Source organism: Lissotriton vulgaris, chromosome 4_1, assembly GCF_964263255.1.
Source record: "Lissotriton vulgaris chromosome 4_1, aLisVul1.2, whole genome shotgun sequence".
Classification (NCBI taxonomy): domain Eukaryota; kingdom Metazoa; phylum Chordata; class Amphibia; order Caudata; family Salamandridae; genus Lissotriton; species Lissotriton vulgaris.
The window spans coordinates 916,925,646-916,949,999 of NC_141691.1; the positions used below are offsets into that span (position 1 = coordinate 916,925,646).

The 24,354-nt window shown below is 43.5% G+C and overlaps 1 protein-coding gene across 3 annotated transcripts in view; it reads right to left on the reverse strand.

Moving 5' to 3' along the window:
- The window catches only part of LOC147722720 (uncharacterized), a 366,241-nt gene that overhangs the window by 239,944 nt on the left and 101,943 nt on the right, over positions 1-24,354 (reverse strand). For all 3 annotated transcript variants that reach the window (XM_086965197.1, XM_086965198.1, XM_086965199.1), the window contains one exon: positions 9,009-9,420. In XM_086965197.1, coding sequence (XP_086821323.1) covers positions 9,009-9,384 — 376 coding nt within the window. In that variant the 5' untranslated portion in view covers positions 9,385-9,420. The remainder of the gene's footprint in view (positions 1-9,008; positions 9,421-24,354) is intronic.

Here is a 24,354-nt window from a genome sequence, read left to right on the forward strand (position 1 = left end):
TGTTTATATAATTTTAATTACATGAGGATGATATGGTTTTTGGCTTGTTGGATTATTGCCGAGTTGAACTGATGTCCAAGTTATTTGCTGCATTAAGGAAGAAACTGTCACTTTTGTATTTCCAATACTTCTGTGGAAAAAGAGAGAAATGCAATTTTATTTTAAGAAAATGTTTAGTTTTCATTTATGTTGCTTTTTTTCTGCACTTACTTTGAATTTTGACAAGTAGTTGTTAAATTTAAATTGTTCTTGGAAGCAATTGCTATTGTTTTTTGGAAGGCATAGTTTGTATGGGTGAAAGAAAAAACGAAAATAATTAATAGTGTTTTATTATGTAATTTTTTGCACTCTAGTAACTGTCCAGCACCTGCGCGGGGTAAGTACCTGGCAGAGAAAGAATAGTTATTTTGGCACCAGTCACTGTCCTGTACCTGCCCGAGGTAAGTACCTGGCAGAGTAAGAATAGTAATTTTGCACCGCAGTCACTGTTCAGCACCTACCCTGAGTAAGTACCTGGAGGAGTAAGAAAGTAATTTTGCCCCCAAGTCAATGTCCAGCACCTGCCCTGAGGTAAGTACCCGGCAGATTAAGAATAGAAATTTTGCTGCCTGGTCACTGTGCAGCACCTGCTCTGAAGGAAATACCCAACGGAGTAAGAATAGTCATTTTTTTCCCCCAGTCACTGTGCAGCACCTACCCTGAGTAAGTACCCGGAGGAGTAAGAAAGTAATTTTTCCCCCAAGTCACTGTCCAGCACCTGTCCTATGGTAAGTACTTGGCAGAGTAATAATAGCAATTTTGCTGCCCAGTCATTGTGCAGCACCTGCCCTGAGGTAAGTACCCAACTAAGTAAGAATAGTAATTTTTCCCCCAGTCACTGTTCAACAGCTGCCCTAAGGTAATACCCAGTGTACAGCGGCTGAGGATTCCTGGAAAGTGTCTTTTAATTAATAGTTTAATCTATAAAAAAATGTTTTGCAACTATTCTGGAGAGATAAAAAATATGTGATAGCAGTTTGTCTAGAAAAAACAAAAGAAAACCAATGTATTTCAGTAGCATTGCAATATATTTGAGTTCCTTTACCTTCCGGAGTTGTTATTGACTAAAGGGAACTCAAGTTGTCCTCTGTAGTTATTTTTTTAACAGTCTGTAAAATATTGTAAAAATACTATTTAAATACATGTTTAGGCATTAATCAAGTTTTGGTTTTGAACAGATATATGTAATTATGTACCTACTTGTGTAGCTAGATGGCAGTATTTTTCATAGGATGCACAGTTCTCAGCTCGTAATGGAGCGAGTGATCACGAACGAAGTCAGTGTACCACTAACTACAAAATGGTGGATGGCAGTTTATATATGTTTGTGCAGTGTTCCATAAATTAAACAAAAACATGTTTTGGACTTCATTTTTTTTAAATGTTTGTTTGTGACAGAACGTGTATATATTTTCAGTGTTTTAAAAAATTATGTTAATTTGCTTCTAGGCATAGAATGTCGTCCATTTTATATAGGGCAAACATGTAATGTTTGGTGAAAATTAAGTAAGGGCTACTCTGGAAACGTGATATCTTGAAACCGGTTTCTGTATTGTAATGTGTTATTGGTCACAATATTTTCTTAATATTGTGTTTTTGAAATGGTTTTGGAAAAGTAAATGAGCTGTGTGTTATTTAATCATTTGTTGCAAGCAAAATAATAAAATATATATTTAGTGAAAAGGTCTGCATTTTCACTGCTCTCAACTATGCATTGTTATAGTATGCGTGGGCAAGTCATGCGTGGTAATGGTATGCGTGGTTTAGGTATGTTTAATGTGTTTTAAAGTATTTGTGTGTTTCAGACATGCGTGGTTTACACTCAAGTTGTTCAGGAATGGTCATTGTTGCGCTTGTGTTGTAAAGGCATACGTTATTTAGGCATTCATTGTTCCAACTTAAAGCCAAGTGGGGCATGTGGTATTACTGCTTGACAGGCCTCAGAAGCCAGAGCTGAAAGCAGGCTAGCCCAGAAAAACCTGCAGTGTCTGACATGTGTACCAGCGCATGTGCCTTAAAAACTGTCTTGATTGCCTGCCACTCGCTTAGGGCAAGGAGCCGAGTGATACCATAATGGTATGTATTTCAGAATTCTTTATTTAAAAAAATGAAAGGTAATAAAAAGGGCTCATTTAAAGGGAGTGCCATTGTTTAGGTCTAAACTTAGTCTTCAGGTCTAAGTGTACTTTGTGAATCGGCCTCATAAGTTCATTTTACTCACACTTTATACATGCTGGCCAGAAATTTGGGTGATTTCAGAACTGACAGTGCAGCAGAGGACACAACACTGACAGCTTCCCTGAAGAAAAAAATGAAAAACTTCCCTGGAGGAGCAGCTGTTTCATTTCAGACGAATGGATGAAAAAGCAGACATAGGCCATGCACAGACCCCTTTCAGATATTCAGCCAGCACAGTCCTTTCAAACACAATGCTAATGTGTTATTCCTGGTTCTAAATACACCTAATTTTCGCAAAAAAGCAAACAAACTAAGGTACTGAGATCTGACACCAGGTTTCTTATTGGCTATAAATTTGAATGGGATCAGCGCTGATGTCTTGCCACTGATCCCCCTTCTAGATGAGGGGTAAATGTGGCATTTGCCTGGATTCCTATGGCTTATGGGAGGAGACCAGGTGCTGGAGTGGGTAGGGATAAATATAGAGAGCTCCTTTTAAATTCATTGATGCTCTGAGGAGGGGCTGCTGAATACTTGTTTTTCTTGAAGATGGGAAGCGTAAATAGTAGGACCACAGTTTTTACTGTTCCGGTGAGAAAGTTTCTAGAAAGAGTTTTTCCTTTTCTTCGTTTGAATACTGCTATAAGAAATCTGAATGACAACCAGATGCAGGATCTCACACTCAATTGTGCCAATGTTGTGGGTGCTTCAGATTAAAGACAACCCCAGTGCTACTTGCCATGAAAAGTATTACTTTACATAAATTCAATAAAACAGATTCTATTTTCCGCTATCCCACCCTGATCATCAGATGGAAAGGGAAGGAGAATCTCAAACAAACATTTAAAATACAGCTTTCCAGTTTCATTCAATTGGTTTTTATGGGCAAATGAAGCCATATTTATTTATCTGTATTTACCCTGAGGGTGATGGGTGTGTGTGTGAGCGCGGGGATTCTCATGGTATACAGTGGTATTGTAACACATGCAAATCATGTTTCCTTCTACAGTTTGTGCATGCTATCTAGAAAGTCTCCACAATAGTTTCAAAAGCCCTGCATGGAAAGCAGCCTTGACTTAAAGTGTACAATTGTCAACTTCTTGATTTCCTTCCTCTCCATGACTCCGCTCTCTAAATTCAGCCTACTCTAAGTCACATGCATGTTTGCCTTAATCCTTACTTTTGTATCTCTGTAAATTGCCCACACATTGCTGCTTGCATCGATTAGGAAGCCCAAGAACAGGAAACTCCCATTTAAGTTGCTACAACTGTAGGGCTCGAAAAATGGTACTAGTCCTTCAGGTATAGTAACTCAAAAAATCTCCTCCACCTGTAACCTACTTGACCTCCGTCTCTGAAAGCGGAGCAAATGTGACAAGATAACAAGATTTAAAGGCATCTTTATTGCTCATTCGGTGTAACATTTGCTCCTTTTCAAAGACAGAGAACAAAAGTTAGTTTGTTTTTCTACTCACCAGAAAGGGCAAGTAGGACCTAAAAATAGCTTGTCCTCATTAATTCTACCTTACAAATGCGAGCGGGTGGATGGATTTGTCGAGCCCTGATCTGATGCTTGTGCTAGCTAGGTACAGGGTGGCCATCACATGGATGGGACAGAGAGCGCCGGAAGTGTCGGTCTGGCTTAGAGACATAAAAGAGTGGTCTCTACCCGAAGAAGTCCATATGAAACTTACCCGCAGGGATGAGAAGCTGCAGGACGACTTGATGATTTGGCAGGAAATGTGCACTTCTGGGTTGGCGGAGGGAGAGCCCTCTACTCTTGATATGCTTGAGAGGGGGGGGCAGCGGGTCAGATGTGAAAGACTACCCTAATCATGATGGGAGGTGTTGGACCCGGCCCTTTAGGCAGGTTCACCCCTAGACTTTTTGCTTTTTCCTAGCCTGTTTCTGGAACCTGGTGGTGGTGATTTTAGGCCTCTGCGCACTTTTTCACTGTGGTACAGTGTAAAGTGCTTGAGCTCTCTGTGTATGTGTGGTGAGTGACCTGCCCTCCCATAGGAATGAATGGGGAATATGTATGCCCATGGTAGTTCCTGATGTGTGGGGAGTGCAGGGGCGAGTTTGGTATGAGAGAACTCGTGAGACTGAATGCTGCGAAATGGTATATGCGGCATGACTGTGTCTAGTCTAGAAGTGCCACTTTTAGAAGTTGGCATATTTGTGTAATTTGTGTCTGGCGTGTGATTGGCTGGTGAGCCTGGGTCAGGAGTGCCTGGGCCTGCTTGTGGATTGACTGTCTGGTTTGAGGGTGACAGGGGCTGGAGAGCCCAGGAGGTTGTCTGAGTCAGCCCATGGATGAAAGGCAGCATCTGCTGCCAGGGAAGTGGGAGGAGATGGCACCTGATAGTGAAGGGCTGTGCCTGCCAAATTACAATGCTGGCTCCACCCCCCGCTGGGCGACTGTCACCTCTGTCCCTGATACTGACAGGACTTCCCTATAACCAGTTCTAGCTGGTTCTCACACTGCCTACACAAAGACTTCAAAGACTTTTCTGTGTATAAGAAGGGGCTGTGTCCCCTTCCAAAATGTTCTTGTTTCTGACTTGAATCTACCAGGGGCGGGCGATGCCCAGCCCCTGGATGCCTGGAGGACTTCTGGGGGACCCCTCTGCCTTGCATGGGCTGATGGGGGGACTTGGCTTTGCCCTGGATTCCTGCTGTTTTTCTGGACTCTGGAGACCCTTGGGCTGGGTCCCCTTTGCTTCTTTGCAGGGAGCTGTTTTACTCCACTTTTGCTCCTCCAGGACTCCTGGGAACTTTTTATTGCTTTTGCCAGGGCTTATTATAGCCTAAAGCGCCTGGAAGCGCTTTGTCTGCTGTTCTAGTGCTAGGAGCGCTGTGGATTGTCCTTTGGTGCCTGGGAGCGCTTTTCTTTTGCCTATAGCGCCTGGAAGCGCTGCATTGTCGCTAAGCGCTTGAGAGCGCTCCATGTGCCTTGGCCGGTGCCCACCCGGCATTTGTCACCCCGTGTGGTGGCCGAGCGGTCTCCAGTTTGCCTTTGTTTGCCCCGGTTATGAGTTTACTCGAGAGAGCCTACCTCTCGGTGAGTTTGACCCCCGCCTACAATGCCTAGCCGGGCCGCCGCGCTGCCCGCGACGACCCGGAAGTGGTTGGCCGGCCGGCCAATTGCAGCACGGCCGGCCCGAAGTCCCGCCCCCGCAGCCCGGGGGAAGAAGAAGCATGGCGCCCGGTGAACAGGGCTCCCGTGTGCCGAGGCAGCCCTGCAGCGAGAAGAGAGGACGCCGCCTGCCGTGTCCATCCCGGGGCTCCTGAGTGAAGGGAGAGATGTCCCGCGCTGCCTGCCCACAGAAGTGCTGCCGAGGACTGGTGAGCCGGGGCTGGGCCGGGTGAGGCGGGGGCAGTTCTGTTGCTTCTCCGCGAGGGAGCAGATGGATTGTTGTGGTGCCGGTGGAGGCACTGTGTCAAGAGCGGCCCCGTGTGGCAGTGGGCCGCTCCAACGAGGAGGATGGTTGCTCGGGCCTAGAGGGGCCCACGCTGTGTTATTTATGGGAGGATGGTGTCGGGGCACGTTGTCGGTGTCCGCTCCCCCCCTGTGCCTATACGTGTGCGGCGCTCATTTACAGAGCGGTCCCGATGGCAGGGGGCCGCTCCAGCCTACGGGGGCATTGCGATTCAAAGAGCCTGTGTGGCTCACCTGGTCCCCACCATTATTTGCAGAGCCTAGAGAGCTCTAATGTGCACAATATGTAGGTGCAGAGCCTGTGTGGCTCCAACAGAAGGGTCTGTGCAGATCTTGGCGCAATTTGGTTTAAAGGACTAGTGCGAGCCTGTGGCGCAGACTTTGCTTCTAGGGTCAGTGAGGACCCTGTCACAGTTTTGATCTCCAGCTGCCCAGCAATTAGTGGGCAGCTGCACCATGTAGGCGCAAGATGGAGAGTGAGTCCCTGAGAGGGACAGAGGTGGCACAGTGGTGCCAGGCCTGCTACAGCTGCGCAGCACTTAGTGCCAGCTCCAACGTTTAGGCCCTTGTGATTGTTTCCAGGTGCCCAGCAAGTAGTGGGCACCTGCACCGTTTAGGTTTTGCGCCAGTGGCGCACCCCTGACTGGCGCTGCATGGCAGCGCGCCCTGACATTCTGGACACAGGGCTCTTTTAGTCCCTTTATTAGATGGGGGCTGGTATGTGATTTCTGCGCAATGTGATTTCTATGTTTTTAATAGTAATTGCCTACTGTGTGTTTTTGCGCTATTGTGTTGTTCTGGCACCTCTGAATGTTTTTAGGCATCATGTGTCTTCCTTTTCCCTGCTCTGCACCTCTGAATGTTTTAGGCAACATGTATCTTCTTGCGCTGCACCACTGAATGTATTTTATTGCATCATGTGCTTTGTTCTGAACACCGCTGAATGCTGCATCATGTGTTTCCCTTGTCTGTACACCTCTGAATGCTTTTAGGCATCATGTGTTTTCCTTTATTACTCCTCTGAATGGGTTTCATGCATCATGGGTAATGTGTTCTTGTTTATACCCCTAAATGTATTTTATTCTTAGGTGGTTGTTCTTTTTTAGTACAGGTGGTCCTAGTGAGGTCCTGGTACCTGTTCCCAGTAGTTACTGGATGTGATTTCTAACTGTTATTTTGTGCTATACTTATTCTAAGTTCTAAAAGTGCTGATTCTGACAGTGGCCCATGTGGCCCTGTCCTGTACATAATCCCTTGTGAATATTGCCCGTGCCAGTTGGCACCATGTATATTGTGTGATCCTATCTGATGTGTTTTTACAATACAAAAGTTATTTTATAAATAACCTTGTGTGGAGTTCCTTTTGTGGTGTGCCTAGTATGTTGTTGCTGTTGTGTGCTGGCGCAAATGCTTTACACATTGCCTCCGAGTTTAGCCTTACTGCTTGTGCCAAGCTACCAAGGGGGTGAGCAGGGGTTATCTTGGCGTGTGACTTCCTTGCCCTGACTAGAATGGTTTCTGCCTGGCTTTGGCGTTAGCCTTAGCCTACCAGAAATAGCCAGTTCTAACAGGAGGCAAAAGTGGTGATTCCAGAAAAAAGTGGCCTGGGTGTCATTGATGTGTCCCGTGCTTAAGTCTCACTATGTAATACTTCCGAATTATTATGTATCCCTATTGTGCCTTTTTACCTTTGATGCGATCACCTGTACCACGTATTGCCAATCACACCATCGGCATGCTCCTATATGCTGTATCATTAACAATCTGTTCTTTTTGCAAAATGAAAAATAAAGTTTATACAAAAGTAATCACACCTAATTCCTTCAAATGAAATCTATCACATATAAAGTGGAGTAAAGGCCTGCAATTGTTCCTATAGAGCACAGGACTAATCCCAATAACCAACAATAACTACGAATAATCATTTTTTTTAAACTAATGTGGAACCTGGGGCAAGGTACTGTCCAGTCTAAAAGCACAACAGTGAATCATGCGTAGTAACTGCTACATAATGCAATTATAATACAATATGTAATCTACATTAAAACTAATATCATAACAGCAGTCAGTCGATTGTAGTCCATACTGGCTGTGACTAATAATTTCCTTTCAATGCTTGACACCCTTACACTCAGAAAAGACAAAAATGATAAAGGTCATGTCCATTACTCAGTACCGCACCAGCCCAAAGCAAGAAATCACTCATTACCATCTGATCAGGTCTGGAATAATTGAAAAGATCTGCCACATGCCGATGGCCAATGGAGGACTCTAATTTACTTAGAAACTGCAGGCCCCCGCTAGCTATATACTTCGTCAAGTACTTGGCATCTCACAATGACAATCAGATTTGGGATGATATTAACAAAGTTAATCCCAGCAGATTTCTCCACCACTTCTCCCTCAAACCTATGCCTGCTCAGGACCGTAAACTTTAAACAAAATAACTCTGAATGGACAACCTACACAGTAACCAGCTAAGCGGTTTATAAACATAGAAAATATCAAAAGGGACCTGCAGAGCTTACTGAACACCATAAACTGTGCGCCTGTCTCACACTTCTTCACATCAACATCACACTGCTGAGCGTTGTGTCCCAAAGCAAAATAGCCACAACACGGTGGTCCTCATGTACAACATGGGAACACTTCCCACACAGGATCAAAACAAAGAGAACACATGCACATCCAAACACCGTTCACAATGCAGAATGCTACCGATGTAGGCAGCGCTTCTTTGACTCACATAAGGGTAGTAAGCGCTACATAAATATTGCAATGCAAATCAATACATACGGAGTCAAGAGTAACTAGGGGCTCATTTTCTGTTCCAGAATGGGGCACCGGATGTCATAAGTGCCCAGGAACACTTGCACTTTCACCTACAGTAGTGCTTGCCGGATTGTGGTCTAAGTCTGACAGATGCCAAGGGTCTTTGGTATGGGAGCTTATCCATGCAATTTTTAGGAGCTTGATAACCTATTTGGCAAAAGTGTTTGTGGACAGTGGTGTGTATCCCCTTAATCGTACTCTTGCCTGACTCAGGAAACTCTATAAAATTATTACTTTTTCTCCTTTGCAGTTTCTAAGGGGTGCACACTTGACCCTTAGGCTGCTTAGTCTCTCACATTTACGGTTGGCTCTCTGGCTGGATTACATCGGAGTAATATTGACTCTGACCCGAAGTGTTGAATTTTCAGTGTGAAAAAAAAACCTCAATAAATTGCCTCTTTTCTTGGCCTTCAAGGCTGATCAGTGTGCCTTACATATTTCGTGAGGTCTAAAAAGCACCTACAAGCAGACACGGTGAAAGCAATCATGAACGTATTAACAAAAGGTTAACCATTACCCTGCAGCAAATCTCGAGCCAATGCCAGCAATAAAGTCATTGCCAAGTCAGCAGTAGAGCTGCACACTTCCTGTGGTGTGTTTGTAATTTTCACACCAGATGCAGCGATCATTTTTAGGTCCAGGTGATCAACTCCAGCTCCTGATGAAGCAATTACTTTCAGGTAAGGAAGGTTCTGGAGGAGCTCTCGAGTAATTTGAAGCTTTCCTCCCCAGCCAAAGACTGATGTTATCCTTCTGGAAAAATGTAATTTGTTTCCCAAGAATTCCTCCAGTGTAACCAATCTGAAGTGTTTCTGCAGGTAGTCCAAATGATCGGCAACAACGCCATTTGATCCTCCAATTTCAAGCACTAATGTACAAGGAAGCTCTTCCATGGCTTGGTGGAGTGAGTCAAACACAAAACAGGCTCCCTATAAGAACACAGAAGAGATTATTAACAGTAGAATGACTTTATGGAATTTGTCAACTGACTTTCTTTCAGTTCAGTTCAGCAAATCTTTATTTGATTTCTTGAAATAAAAAATCATAAAAGCAAAGTAGAAAACAGCATACAATATGATTATCAAGCCCACGTATTTTTAAGATGACATGGTTTACAAAATACAAAAATCAAGTATTTGTCTAATCGAAAGTACATATGTCTTGTTGTGCGCTTAACAAAATCATATCAAAATAGTTTTCCTACATTTAAAAGCATTTTTTTAAAGCACAGTTATGAAAGAAGTAAAAAAAATAATTATCTAAAAGTTGTAAAACCAATATTTTAGGGCGACATTGTGTAAGACCAAGTGTTCTTAAGATCGAGAGGATCCACCGCCTTCTCTGCACAGAATAAAATGTAAAGACAAAAAGAAAGAGCAATGTTGATGTTGGGATAGATCACCACATGGGCATTTACGCATCAGTCTTGACCAGTCGTTCAGATCGTGAAAACAGATTAATCTGTTGATAATACCTAACCTAAAATGAGTTAGCCGGACTCTGTCATAGCCAGCTTCGATGTTTTTTAAGAATTTTTGAATACTGTTTGTGGTCAGCATGAGTTGGTGTGCTTGAACAGTAGATTTTGCCATTTCGCCAAAGTTTCTGTTACTTTCCAATAAGGCCCTGCTTTTAAGATCCTTCCTGGCTACTACACTTAAGGTGTTAGGATTGGTGTAGTATTCAGGGTGGCCAAGATTAGTTGTAAAATTCTTAATGTAATTTAGCCACCTAATGTTCGCAGCCCCCTGTAATCTGCAGCTATCGTTCAGAATGTGGCGGTTCAGTAATGTTGCCTCTGTCGTCCAAATTCTATGCCTCACTAGGACTGGCAACATTTTTAGGTTTCGCCTATTATCATTCGCTTGCGAATGTAATAGGCGAGAATTCAAGTGCTCGATCGACTAGTGAAACCACTGCGGTTTCTTCACAGTGCATGTGAGTCACGTGACCACAAAAGCGGGTCACGTGACCACACAAGCACGCGCATCTCCCTAATCCTTTTGCCACACTTCTCCTCCCCTCGCTCGCATTCCCGCCCCCCCACCAGGCTCTCCCGCCCCATCCGGCTTCCCTCCGCGCATCTGCCTGCCACACTTCTCCTCCCCGGCTCGCCCGCCCCCATCCGGCTTCCCTCCGGCCATTTCCATGTCTGAAGGAAATCAGCCGGGCTTCCCCCTCCGCCCTATGCTCTATGCTCTTCGGCTGCCTCTGCCTCTTCTGGGATCTCGCTGCAGTATTCCTTTAAATCTCCCCACGTGGCCCGCAGCGCCTATTTAAGGCCCGGCAGGGGCTGTGCAGACACACTGCTCCCCTCTCTCGCCCGCACACACTCTCCATTCATTCTAGAATTTCGATGAATACATGAAAGCCATCGGTAAGCGCTGCGTTTACATGTATGTAGGAATCTGCTCTCGCGGGCGGATTTACCCTACAGGCGATTCAAACAATGCACGCGGCGGGTATGTTTCCCTGTGCGTAATCTGCTGCGCAGACGTATCAATATCTGCGAGCTCTGTTGATTTTATTTTTCAGCTGAGAAAGCAGCTCGGCGCCGCCCGCGGAGGCAGGGGCAGAGACGCTGCGATGCAAATCTTATCACTTTCATTCTGCTTTCGATTCAGCGGCATACATAACAGCACTGTAGCATGTTATGTTGTCCGCATCCATAGCGCCTTCAATAATTACAGTGGCACCGTGGCGCTTTCATGAACTCTGTGCCTTTATCTTGCGGATCTGGGTTTTCTATAGACTGGGAGGGCACAGGACCAGCTACTGGGTACACTCTGCACCTGCGAGGGAGTTTGGTGGTATACTAAGAAATAAGAGACCAAGACAGCATTATATATATATATATATATATATATATATATATATATATATACATACATACATACACACACTCGAACTCCACTTTCCACGAAGCACTCTCGGGAGGATGCAGGTTTGAGGTTGTGGAATCCGCAATATATTATCGCTCTGTTTCCTTACTTCAAAAGAAACTCCGCACTCTCGGGGGCGCTCGAAAAACCTTTATCCCTCGGCAACCAACAGCAACAGACGCGTTTCAGCAAGCTGCCTTCAAGGCAGTTTGCTGAAACGCGTCTGTTGCTTTATATAGCAATTTCCCATCAGGTTTTTTTCTCATTGACTTGTCGGCACCACACCTGCTGTGCACATTCTGCTCAAAACATTCCTGGGCCACGAGAGATTTGAGAACGCAAGACGTTGTAATAAAAACAAAATGCCAAGTGTAAGCCACGCGAGATGCTTGTTATTATATACGCTCTGTGGGGCATGCCTAATTCTGCATGGCAAATATGGGAAGAAGTGGTGTCTGGGTCTGCCATCAGAAATCTAAAAAAGTATTCTCTACAATCTGTAGGGAATTAATGTCGACATAGCCCCACATGCCAGCCCCACATCCCAGCGCCATTAATGGTAATTGACAAGCATTTTGCTTTGTAAATTTGCAGTTTAAATTGGATAACAGTCTCCTAGCTCTGACTGTGTGAGTCCAAGTCCCAAATCGATCAAACAAAATACCCAAATAGGAAAAAGTTTTAGAGCATTCAATACTTTTACCATCAATATATAGGTTTGTCTGCTCTTATTACTTCCTGCTCCAACTTTCATAATGAATGTTTTTGAGGAATTAACAGTAAGGCCCAGATGGAGTATAAACGAAGAAAAGCTCAACACTTCACTTTGGAGACCTAGATGAGTGCGGGCCATAAGGACTGAGTCATCCGCGTACAAGAGGGCCAGTATGGGTAGTTTATCGAATATCGGTAAGTCCTGGCACTCATTCACCAGAACCCGTTCCAAATCATTTATGTAAAGGGTAAAGAGGAAAGGTGTCAGAACCCAACCTTGTCTCACTCCTCTCTTTATACTAAATGGCGAAGTGCAATCCCCTCCTACCCCAAAACGGACTTTTGCCTTTGCCCCGGATAAATTTGCCTCATAAAATCAATAAGTGGCTTCTCCACCCCAAATGCCTCTAAAATCTTCCATAACTATTCGTGAATAACGCAATCAAAGGCTGCACTTAAATCGACGAAGGCCAAATATAACCTGCCCCTTTTTACCTTAGTATATTTGCCCAAAATGATATTTAAGTTAAGACCCTGTTCTACGGTGCCCAGGCCCTTAAGGAAGCCAAATTGAATCTCAGAGACTATCGAGTTCATGTCGGCCAAATCCTGCAGTCTAGTTAAAATGACACGACCCACGATTTTAACCGTCAAGTCTAACAATGAGATAGGTTGGCAACACGTAGGGTTCTCCCTATCACCTTTTTTAAAAATAGGAACCAGTATTGATTCCGAACAAGTCTGTAAAAAGTGAGTGAAACATCTAGCATTAATTACCTAAGTTAAAAAGGGTCCCCATAATAAAATACTGGATTTAAAAAGATCTACAGGAATTCCGTCGGGGCCTGGCGCTTTCCCTCCCAAGCTGGTCATAATAGCCTCATTAACCACAGCAAGGTCAAAGTATAAGTCAATTTGATGACTCCTAGATATCAACTCTGTGGTATGTAGTGTGTCAACTCCTCTCCCTGCCTCATGAGGTAAGTAAGTAATTTTTATTTGCATAGTTAATTAAAACCATTGCAATACAAACATTAAAATTACATCTACACGCATTGTTAAAAAAAACCAGTATGTTACCAATCACAATTTTTAATTTCCTTTTAAAATCATAAAATCTAAACTTTTTAGGTGACCTTAAGTGGAAGTAGATGCAGTTTTGTATTTTAATATTATCTAAAAGGCAATTATAAACTTCACAAGATTACAGTTCAACTGAGGATCATGTGGTGCAAAGCAGGCAAGAACTGATGGTCTTCGTGAGGGTCATCCTCGCTGGATAAAATGGAATTTTAGCCGATGTTTTTGTTCTTTCAACAGTTTGTCACAGGAGCATAACAAATGGGGCATATCCTCAGGCGCCGTACCACATAAGCGACAGAGGGAGCCCGCCTTATCCTTTAGCCAGTGTTGAAAATGGCGGATACAGGGTAACAGGCCCAACCTGCACTTTAAAAACTTCATTTTGGCATTTTTGGAATAGCCCAAATCAAGGTAGCTCCGTGATGCTTGTGGGGAGTAGGAGTTCAGGGTCATCCAGCCGTGTGACCTTTTCGTGAGGGATGCCTTATCTTCAACCCATGAAAGAGGTTTGTTTTCCTAACCAGTTTTTTAAGCGTTATATGATTTGTGGGGGTATCCCAAAGCTGATATAAGCCAAAATTCGCCAGGCTCCTTTTCAGATACTTGGCAGCTGGTGAGGCTGGGTGTTGCTCTAATGCCATCCATTGATAATCATTTAAAGTTCCTTGTTTGGATTTTTGCACTTTGTCCCAAGCAGTTATGTACGCCCCCTGTCTTGCCAGGAGCTGTTTCAGGACGCCAACCTCCTAAATCTTGAGGTGAGTTGTTATACAATTTAGAAAAATGATTAAACCAAACGGCCTCGCTAATCACGTTCTCAATCATCGGTATATCGACCAGAAAAGGAGCATTTACAGCCTTCCAAAATGCAGAGTTATCCCTGGTTACAGAGGCTGCGTGTAGGGCAGACCACCATTCTTCTTTTAGAGCATGCTTATGTGCTTTTAAGGCACACCTTCTTGTTTCTTTAGTTTCTTCTCTATTAAATAATGTTTTTATGTACACTAGTGTAACTTTAGAGTAGGTCTTGGTGCATTTTGAGTCAAATAACCAAATAAGAGGGTCACTGTTCCATCGGAGTGCTTATCCGTGAAGTCACGCTCACACTCCGATAAGGAGTAGGGTAGAGCAAGAAATCCTATAGAAGGAAAGAAAAGAAAACTAGGTTTTTGTTAAGGGCCCTCTCACAATGGGAGACAGGGGAGAGAGGGGGAGAACACCTTTTGTCTCTTGTTGCCCTCACACACCCCAAAGGATGTCATGCTTCATCATCGGGCAGTGCTCCTCATAGGGCCGGCGCTGCAAGTCCCTATGTGTCCCCCGAAGGGTTGCTTTTGCGGAGATCTTTTAAGAGAACAGCCGTTAGATGAATGCTGGTATGTGGAGGGGGTCCTTTTGTTAGTGGTGTAGGTGAAGGGGTGAGATAAAAATGGCTAGGGGATACCAGGAGATAATAACTTTAGTTTTCGGGTTCCCCTGTCATAATAAAAAAACAGAAGGTTGTGTGTTACAGAGTGGGTTATAATGTACCCTGGGTAACATAAGGTGTGGTCAGGTCGACATGTTTCGCGCTAGCGTGGTCACGTTGATCCAGTGCGCTTCATCAGGACCAGTGAAAATAAGAACTGTGTAGACTAACTAGTGCAGGTGCAGGGGGAAATTGCTAACCCCCTCTGCTGGAGGTAAACTAGGTGTAATACTCCCATTAGGGTGCCGCTGTCTGTTAGTAGATAATTAATCTCCTCTCCAGGAAAACCTAGAAAAAGTAAGGGAGAGAAGGAAAAAGGAAAAAACGATGTAGGAAACATTAATAGACGTAAATTTCCACATCATAGTCTGTGTCATGGTTGCTCATTAGACATCAGCGCTATGATTGGGTCTAGTAAGAGCAGGGGTGTTGAACCGGCATAAGCCCCATCTGGGCCATGGTCAGCGGTAATACAGCACTCTTCTGGCTTTCACACTTAGTTGTACATCGTGCAAGCTGGACCTCCCTTATACCATGATGAGGGCACTTATATCTTTCTAGTTATCGACTGATATACTACTTAGAATGAGGGCACATATCTTTCTAGCTGCCCACTGAAGTACGATCTTCAAGGTCATAATATTGTCATGCTCTTTTTCCACCCCCACGCTTAAAGAATTTACATTTCACTATTAGTGTCACTGGGTTGTCCGCTACACACCATCTATATTTTAACATCATCAGCGGGCGCTCATTTACACTGGGCACAAAAAAAACTGAAGATGCCACAACAACCATGGACTGTGGCGCGCAAGCGCAAGCTAACCATTGCACATGCGCAGGGGAAAGTGGCCTTTCACCAAACGCATGCGCGGCACAGCAGCCCCTGACTCAGCAGCCGGGAGCGGCAGCCGCCTGGAAACACTCTGAGCAGGGTATATCTAGAGAAACGCCGTTCCAAACACTCAAAGATCCTGGCCAGCATATGGAGAGTAGGTGCTAGTCAGCGCCTGCTTACCAACAGAAATGTGAGTACGATTGTGTGGGGAATCTGTGGCGGTCAGGACCATGGCAATTTTATATAGATTTGGTTAAAATGGATGTGTGACAGTTCGTTAAAGTACTCTACCGGTGGAGTGGGATGTCTTAACACCACACTGCTAAAATTTAACTGCACCATCTTATTTTTAGACCGCGAGTCGACAGTGATACCTATGCCGCCACCCATGGAGTAATACTCCACCTTCAGAGAGGTGAGATACTGGAATTTGAGGCATGTTGTGTACTGTTGCCAGGACGTTCTTGGGGGGCCGCATGAGGGGCTCGTGTGGCACGCATGTGTACTCTACCCATGATAGAGTGATTCGACAGCAGGCTTTCCTAGTTGTGCACCCCGACGGCCATGGTTAATGCAAGTCGTGGGGCAATGATGTACTGTTGCATATTGATTAAAAAGTCGGCCTTTCAGGACGTGACCAGCATGGGTAGCACCAGGCTGGTCTCCGGCCCTGTATTACCGCTGACTGTGGCCCAGATGGGCTTATGCCGGTTCAACACCCCTGCTCTTACTAGACCCAATCATAGCGCTGATGTCTAATGAGCAACCATGACACAGACTATGATGTGGAAATTTACGTCTATTAATGTTTACTACGTCGTTTTTTCCTTTTTCCTTCTCTCCCTTACTTTTTCTAGGTTTTCCTGGAGAGGACAATATTTATCTATTAAACAGCGGCACCCTAATTGGAGTTTTACACCCCGTTTACATCCAGCAGAGGGGGTTAGCAATTTCCACCTGCACTAGTTAGTCCACACAGTTCTTATTTCCACGGGTCCTGATGAAGCGCATTGGATTAACCTGACCACGCTAGCGCGAAACATGTCAACCTGACCACACCTTATGTTACCCAGGGTACATTATAACCCACACTGTAACACACAACCTTCTGTTTTTTATTATGACAGGGGAACCCGTACATTAAAATTATTATCTCCTGGTATCCCCTAGCCATTTTTATCTCACCCCTTCACCTACACCACTAAGAAAAGGACCTTCTCCACATACCCACACTCATCTAAAGGCTGTTCTCTTAAAAGAGCTCCGTAAAAGCGACCCTTCGGGGGACCCGTAGGGCATTGCAGCGCCGGCCCGACGAGGAGCACCACCCGATGATGAAGCATGACATCCTTCAGGGTGTGTGAGAGCAACAAGAGACAAAAAAGTGTTCTCCCCCTCCCTCAGCCGTCTCCCATTGTGAGAGGGCCGTTAACAAAAACCTAGTTCTCTTTTCTTTCCTTCTATAGGATTTCTCACTCTACCCTTCTCCTTATCTGAGTCGGAGCGTGACTTCACGGATACGCACTCCAATGGGACAGAGACCCTCTTATTTGGTTATTACACTTGATTTGGAGCACAGGCACTGGACCACAACAAGCTCCTGGTCCCCCTCTTGTTGTTTGATTTAGTCATAGCATTTTGAGTCAAACCACCCTTTTTCTTTATTGGTCACGTCTCTATTGTTCCTAAAAAGTGCCTTTTTAATGTGGTCCAAAGTGATGGTGAAATTTTCTATGATATCCTTATGAAAGGTCTTCACATCAAGACAAGCGAAAAAGGCTGATTCATAGTTGACCAACGCCTCTCTTAGAAACTCTTGTTGGTCCACTTTGGTCCAACGAAGCGCATAACCGTTTAGCCTACTCAAGGAGATATTTTCAACGGGAAACAGCCATTACAACGTGGCTGTTTCCCCGCAATGCCATTACATCGCAAGCTTAACAACGCATGTGATGTAACAACGCGTAGCCATTACTATGGGTCTTTTTACATCGCATGTGCTGTTACAATGCATGCGATGTAATGCCGATCCACCTTGTTGTGAAGAAACAGAGGCTCTTCTGTTTCCTCACAACAATGTGCACCGCGCCTCAACGTGAAGCAGGAAGCAGCAACCGGGAGCAGAGACGGCGATGCTGGAGAGGAACCACGAGGAAAGAGAGGTAATGGTGATTGTGCTTGGGGTGGAAGTAGTTTGGGTAGTGGTTTAGGGTAGTGTTGCAGTGTTTTAGTGTTTAGGTGGGAGTAATGTGGGTAGGGATTTAGGGAAGTGTTGTAGTGTCATAATGTTTTAAGTTTTAGGGTAGTGTAGTGGTATTTTGGTAGTGTAGGCGGTCGTGCTAGGGGTAGTGTTTTAGGGTTAGGGGTAGTGTTGGGGTGTGAGTAGTGTGGGTAGTAGTTTAGGGTACAGTTGTAGTGTTTAGGGTAGTGTAGGGGTGTGAGTAGCCTGGGTAGTGGTTTAGGGTAGTGTTGTAGTGCCGTAGTATTTTAGGGTAGTGTAGGGGTGGGAGAAGTGTGGGTAGTGGTTTAGGGTAGTGTTTTAGGGCAGTGTAGGGGTGGAAGTAGTGTGGGTAGTGGTTTAGGGTAGTGTTGCAGTGTTTGTGTAGTGCAGTGGTTTAGGGTTTAGTGTAGTGTAGTGTTTGTGTAGTGTTTTAGGTTTTAGAGTACTTTTGTAGTGTTTGTGTAGTGTTTTAGGGTAGTTTTGTAGTGGTTCTGTAGTGTAGTGATTTAGGGTAGTGTTGTAGTATTTGTGTAGTGTGGTGTTTTAGGGTAGTGTTGTAGCGTTTGTGTAGTGTAGTGTTTTAGGGTTTAGAGTAGTGTTGTAGTGTTTGTGTAGTGTTTTATGGTAGTGTTGTAGTGGTTCTGTAGTGTAGGGATTTAGGGTAATTTTGTAGTGTTTGAGTAGTGTAGGGTTTTAGGGTAGTGCTGTAGTGCTTTTGTAGTGGTTTAGGGCAGTGTTGTAGTGTTTGTGTAGTGTTTTAGGGGTTGGGGTAGTATTGTAGTGTTTGTGTAGTGTAGGGTTTTAGGGTAGTGCTGTAGTGCTTTTGTAGTGGTTTAGGGCAGTGTTGTAGTGTTTTAGGGTTTAGGGTAGTGTTGTAGTGTTTGTGTAGTTTGTAGATTTAGGGTTTAGAGTAGTGTTGTAGTGTTTGTGTAGTGTAGTGTTTTAGGGTTTAGGGTAATGTTGTAGTGTTTGTGTAGTGTAGGGTTTTAGGGTAGTGCTGTAGTGCTTTTGTAGTGGTTTAGGGCAGTGTTGTAGTGTTTGTGTAGTGTTTTAGGGTTCAGGGTAGTGTTGTAGTGTTTGTGTAGTGTAGGGTTTTAGGGTAGTGCTGTAGTGCTTTTGTAGTGGTTTAGGGCAGTGTTGTAGTGTTTGTGTAGTGTTTTAGGGTAGTGTTGTAGTGTTTGTGTAGTTTATAGATTTATGGTTTAGAGTAGTGTTGTAGTGTTTGGGTAGTGTTTTAGGGTTTAGGGGAGTGTTGTGGTTTTTTAGGATTTATGGTAGTGTTTGTGTAGTGTTTTAGGGTATAGAGTAGTGTTGTAGTGTCGTGTTTTAGGGTTTAGGGTAGTGTTGTAGTGTTTTAGAGTTTAGGGTAGTGTTTGTGTAGTGTAGTGTTTTAGTGTTTAGGGTATTGTTTGTGTAGTGTAGTGTTTTGGGTTAGGGTAGTGTTGTACTGTGTGTGGTGTTTTAGGGTTTATGGTAGTGTTGCAGTGTTTGTGTAGTGTAGTATTTTAGGGTTCAGGGTAATGTTTTTTTTTTAAATATTTTTTATTGAAGCCAGATTTTTGTGACACATGAACATTTACATCTACAGTATTATATCATACAAAAAAGAAACGAAGTTAAGAAGTCTATCTTGACAGTACAAATCTTCATTAAGTCAATAAGAATCTAATAAACACTCTACAAAAAAATCTACGCCAATTATAAAAATCACATAGAAACAGTCCCCTATACACATTTACACAATAAATTGATATAAAAATAATTAGCAAGGTCTAAAATCTCCTTCCACCCCTCCACCATATGGCAACAAATGCAGTCCTTCCCTCTACTTTAGTCAAAACTGGAGCCCCATATTTTATTAAATTTCTTAAGTCCTCCAAATCTTGCTGCATAGGTATATTCACTTTTCTTCACCCTTCTCATCTTCTGCCCCCATTCCAGGGCTGACGGAATTGAATCTGTGCACCATTTTTGTAACACCAGTGACCTTGCAATTGCCATAGCTATATACAAAAATCTAGTCCCTGACACTGAGCAAAAGAGGTCAGGGTCATACCCAAATAAAATTAGCCTGTCATTTGCTTCCAATTGTAATTCACATTCTTTTTCCAAATACTCAAATACCTCAACCCAGTACGCGTTGATTTTGGGGCAGTGGAGCATAATATGTGACCAATTAGCAGCAGGATGATTCAGACATCGGAAGCATTGGGAGGACTGATTGGGGTACATCTTTACAAGGGCAGCTGGAGTTCGATACAGCAGCCATTTGCTAAAAAATAGAATCCTGCGCCAGTTTCCACCTCTTAATGAAGTAAAGTTTAACATGTAGCCCAAATATGGGGAGAGATTACACAGTTCTCCTGCTCCGACCATTTCCTCAAAGCTTTAGATTCAGGATCAGCCCCCCTGATGGAGGCTAAATATTTCTTGCAGGCACCTGGCTTCCTATCAGAAGTCTTAACTAATAAATCCTCCACCAACTGATTTTGAGCTAAAAAGGGGGTGACATTTATTTCAGCAACATATTTAAATAAGGTGCCATAAGAGTTCATAAGAATAAAATCATTAGTCATTAGTTGGCACATAGCAGCTATAGACACCCAGTTGCCATTCATTATAAAATCTGAAATTTTAAGATAGCCAGCTTCCGCCCATTTTGTGGCTAAATATATGGGTTGTCTAACACCCATCAGAGGGAGGATTTCTTCTAATAAGAAAGTGGAATTGAATACCGGAATGGAGTATTTTTTGAAAAAAACCTGCCTTCTTTTAAAAAGCCATTGGAGACTCTTGTAACGAACCAGCTTTGGAGATCTAAACATTAGTAGAGGAGAGTGAATTTGACTGTCATGGCACATGAGATTGATAAAAATATTAGAGAAAAAGTGTGTTTGTGGTGGAGGCTTGAACCTTGATAAATATTGTGCAAAATACGCATCATAATAACTTTTAAGGTTGGGAAGCGCTAGCCCACCCTGGTCTAAATCTTAATATAAAGTGCTGAGTGCTAGACGCGAATTTTTTTTTGCCAAAATGAAGGCTGTAAATATTGACTCGATCTGAGAGAAAAAGGCCACTGATAAAGTGCATGGAATAGAGGAAAACAAAAAATTAAATAATGGCAATACAGACATTTTAATCAAGGCAACACGTCCTATTATAGACAGTGGGAGTAAGTTCCATCTAGAAAACAGGCCTTTGACCTTCTTTATCAAGGGGACAAAATTCAATTCATATAAATCCTCTATTAAATTGGAAAAAAATATTCCCAAGTAACGTTTTGGGGTGGACTTAACGGAGCGCTGAATGTCGGAGTGTAGATTTATCGTATCGCTCCCACTCAGTATGACTTCCGTCTTGCCTTTATTAATTCGATAAACCCCCAAAGCTTCGAATTCCTCAAACAGCTTAAAAATCCTGGATTGTACCTCCACTGTTAGCTTAATTAACATTAAGATGTCATCTGCATATAGCTTTATTTTAGGTATTGCTGGGATTGGAGGACGAATATCAACACCATTTCGAATAGCTGTTGCAAGGGGTTCTATAAAAAAAAAGCGAATAACACGTGATAAAGAGCACCCTTGCCTTGTGCCTCGCTTGATTTTAATAGATCCTACTATTTCAGAGTTAATAATTATATTGGCTACTGCGTTCTCATATAAATTCGGAATTAAAAGTTTCAAAGACTGTGGGATATTAAAGGAATATAAAATTGAAAACAATGTCTCCCAAACCACAAGGTCAAAGGCCTTTTCAGCATCAAACAAGAGCCGGAACTTTCTGAACCTCAAAATAGTCCAATGCTTCTGCAAGGAAGTGGGTATTGGTGGCCTGTTGTCTACCCGCCAAGAACCCATTTTGATCAGCATGAATCAACTGTGCTGCGAGTTTATTGAACCTACATGATAAAAGTTTTGTAGCAATTTTATAGTCCGAATTCAATAGCGTGATCGGACGATAGGAGCTAGGATCCGTCTTATCTCTGCCTTTCTTTGGGAAACTAATTATGTTACCCTGCCTGAAAGATTCAGGGACTGGACCTCCTTCTAATAAGGAATTAATCAGGGCTAAAAAAAAATCTGATATTGCCCCAAAAAAAGACCTTAAAAAATTCTACTGGTAATCCATCTGAGCCACAAGCCTTGCCGTTCACCAAGCTTTTTACAACTTCCTCCAATTCTATCAAGGAGAAAGAACTGGCCATAATTTGGCTATCTGTTTCGGATAGAGTTGGTGATGGATTATCCTGAAGGAAGGTGGCAAGTAGTTGGGCGTCGACCCTTTGAAGTTGACCATAAATAGAATCGTAATGGGCCATCATGATGTTGGCAATTATCCTTGGATCTTCTGTCGGAGCAGCTGTCAAGGGGGATTTCAATGCCTTTATTTGATTAGCCGCGGCTTGCTCTTTGGCCTGCCACGCCAACAGCCCACCTGTGAAATTACTTTCCTCATATACCTTCTGTTGAGAACGTTGAAAAAAGATCTCACTTTGGATGTTAGAGACCGAGCAGAGCTCACGCTTGGCCTGATCAAGAAGTTTTTTATTTAAAACAGAGGGGTCTTTTAGGAATCTCTCATTAAGAGCATGGATCTTATCTTCACATTGTAGTTTCTCGAGCTTAGCTTTCTTTGACATAGCTGCGTCCTTGCCCATTATGAGCCCCCGGACAAATGCTTTGAGTGCATCCCGGACTATGTGTGGAGAAGTACACAGAATATTTAGGTTTAAGAATGGTTTAATCTCTGAATCCATCAATTTCACTCATTCCTTATCATTGAAATATTGCTTATTGAAAATCCACCATTTCGGCCGTCTCAAACCTGCCCCCAGGTGGATTTCCAAAGTCAGCATTGCATGGTTTGAAAAGGCATTAAAAAAAAATTTTTGTTGAACGAACTCTAGCCCCTGAGAAATCAGAAAAAAATCAATGCGGGAGGATGAACAAAATCGTCCTGATCCACACGTGAATTTCCTTTGAGAGGGAAATGCGAATCGCCATGGATCATGTAGGTTCAATATAGATTCATAATTTCTCAAAATTTTAAAGGATCCGGGCTTTGTCTGCCTCTTCTCTTGTACTGTAGAGTCTAACCGCGGGTTCATCAAATATTAAAATCCCCCCCCCCCACAATTAAATCACCCGGGATCCTGCTTAATGCTAGGAAAAAGTTCCTCATGGGGGTTAGTGTTATCCTCCACTGGTGCGTAAAAACTCACAAAGGTGAGAGGGCAAGGTTTTGATTTAAATGAGAAGGAGGCCCAGCACCACCTCCCCGATGGATCACTACCCGAGTTGATATACTCAGCTTGTAAGCCCTTATTGATAAATATAGAGGTCCCTCTGTGGGAGGCCGAAGAGGATTAAAACCCGCGGTAAGCTGCCCATGATCTGAACATAGAAAATTCAGATATCTTTGTAGATGAAATATGGGTTTCCTGAAGGAGAATTACTCCAGGGTTTTCCGTTTTTATCCAAGCTTCAATGGCAAGCATCTTTCTCTTATTATTAAGTCCAATAACATTAAAAGATACAACCTTTAAATTTGAGGAACTAGCCATATATGAAAACTATGGACTTTCTGAAAAAGAAAAGAAGAAAGTAATAAATCCTAGACAAACAACTGGCTTCATTTTTTTCCCCTTTGCCAAACCCACCCCTCCCCACCCCACAAGTGAAGGTGGACTACCCCCCTCCACCACACCCACACCTTCCACTGCCCCAACTCAATTTGGGTGTCATGTTATTACACCCTGGTGATCTCAGCTTCCACCTTCCCGGGAGTGTGGGCCACCCGTCCCCCTTGGCAATCAATCTCAAAATGCTTGCCAACGAGCAGACTATTTAATTATCCTACCAAGACATATAGCTAGAAAAAAAGAAAAAACAGAGAAAGAGAGAAAAAGAATGAAAAAAAAACCTTTTTCTCTAGAGCAAACCATTTTGGGAGAATTCCATAAATCCTAACAGCATACTAAATGTATATATCCTCCTGAGACTCTAATTATTTTAGCCCTATACGTTCAGAGTGATCTGATCCAGAAGCCGCTGGGCTTCATCAACATCTGTAAACATAAAAAACGTCCCCTTCACGAGGACTCTTAGCTTAGATTGCTGGGCTATAGACGCCTGCGCCCCCTTTGCCTTGAATAATTGCAGCATTTTGACAAATTCTTTCCTGCGGCGAGCCGCAGAGGCACACATGTCTGAGAAGATTAGACATTTAGTAGTCTCATGCACGGAGAACTGTCTTTGCTGAAATGCTTTTGTTAGAACTGCCTCTTTGATGCGAAAGTCTGCAAAGTTGATCAGGATCGTGCGCGGAAGTGTTGAGTTGGGAAACGGTTGAGGTGGAACACGGTGGGCCCTCGTAATCGTGAGGTCCCCCTGAAAGCCAGGAATGACCCTTTGTTTGATAAAATTATTGACCCAGCTCAAGGGTTGGGACCCTTCCAGACCTTCGGAAACCCCAACCAAGCGGAGATTGGATCTCCGAGAATGGTTTTCCTACTCCTCCAGTTTCATTTCCACTGCTTGTTTACTTTTAGTAGCAACTTTGACTTCTTTGAGAACGGAGGCTAGTTGGTCTAATAAAAGCGAAATTCTTTACTCCGCCTCTTGGAGCTTGATTGGAAAGCCCCCCATAGTG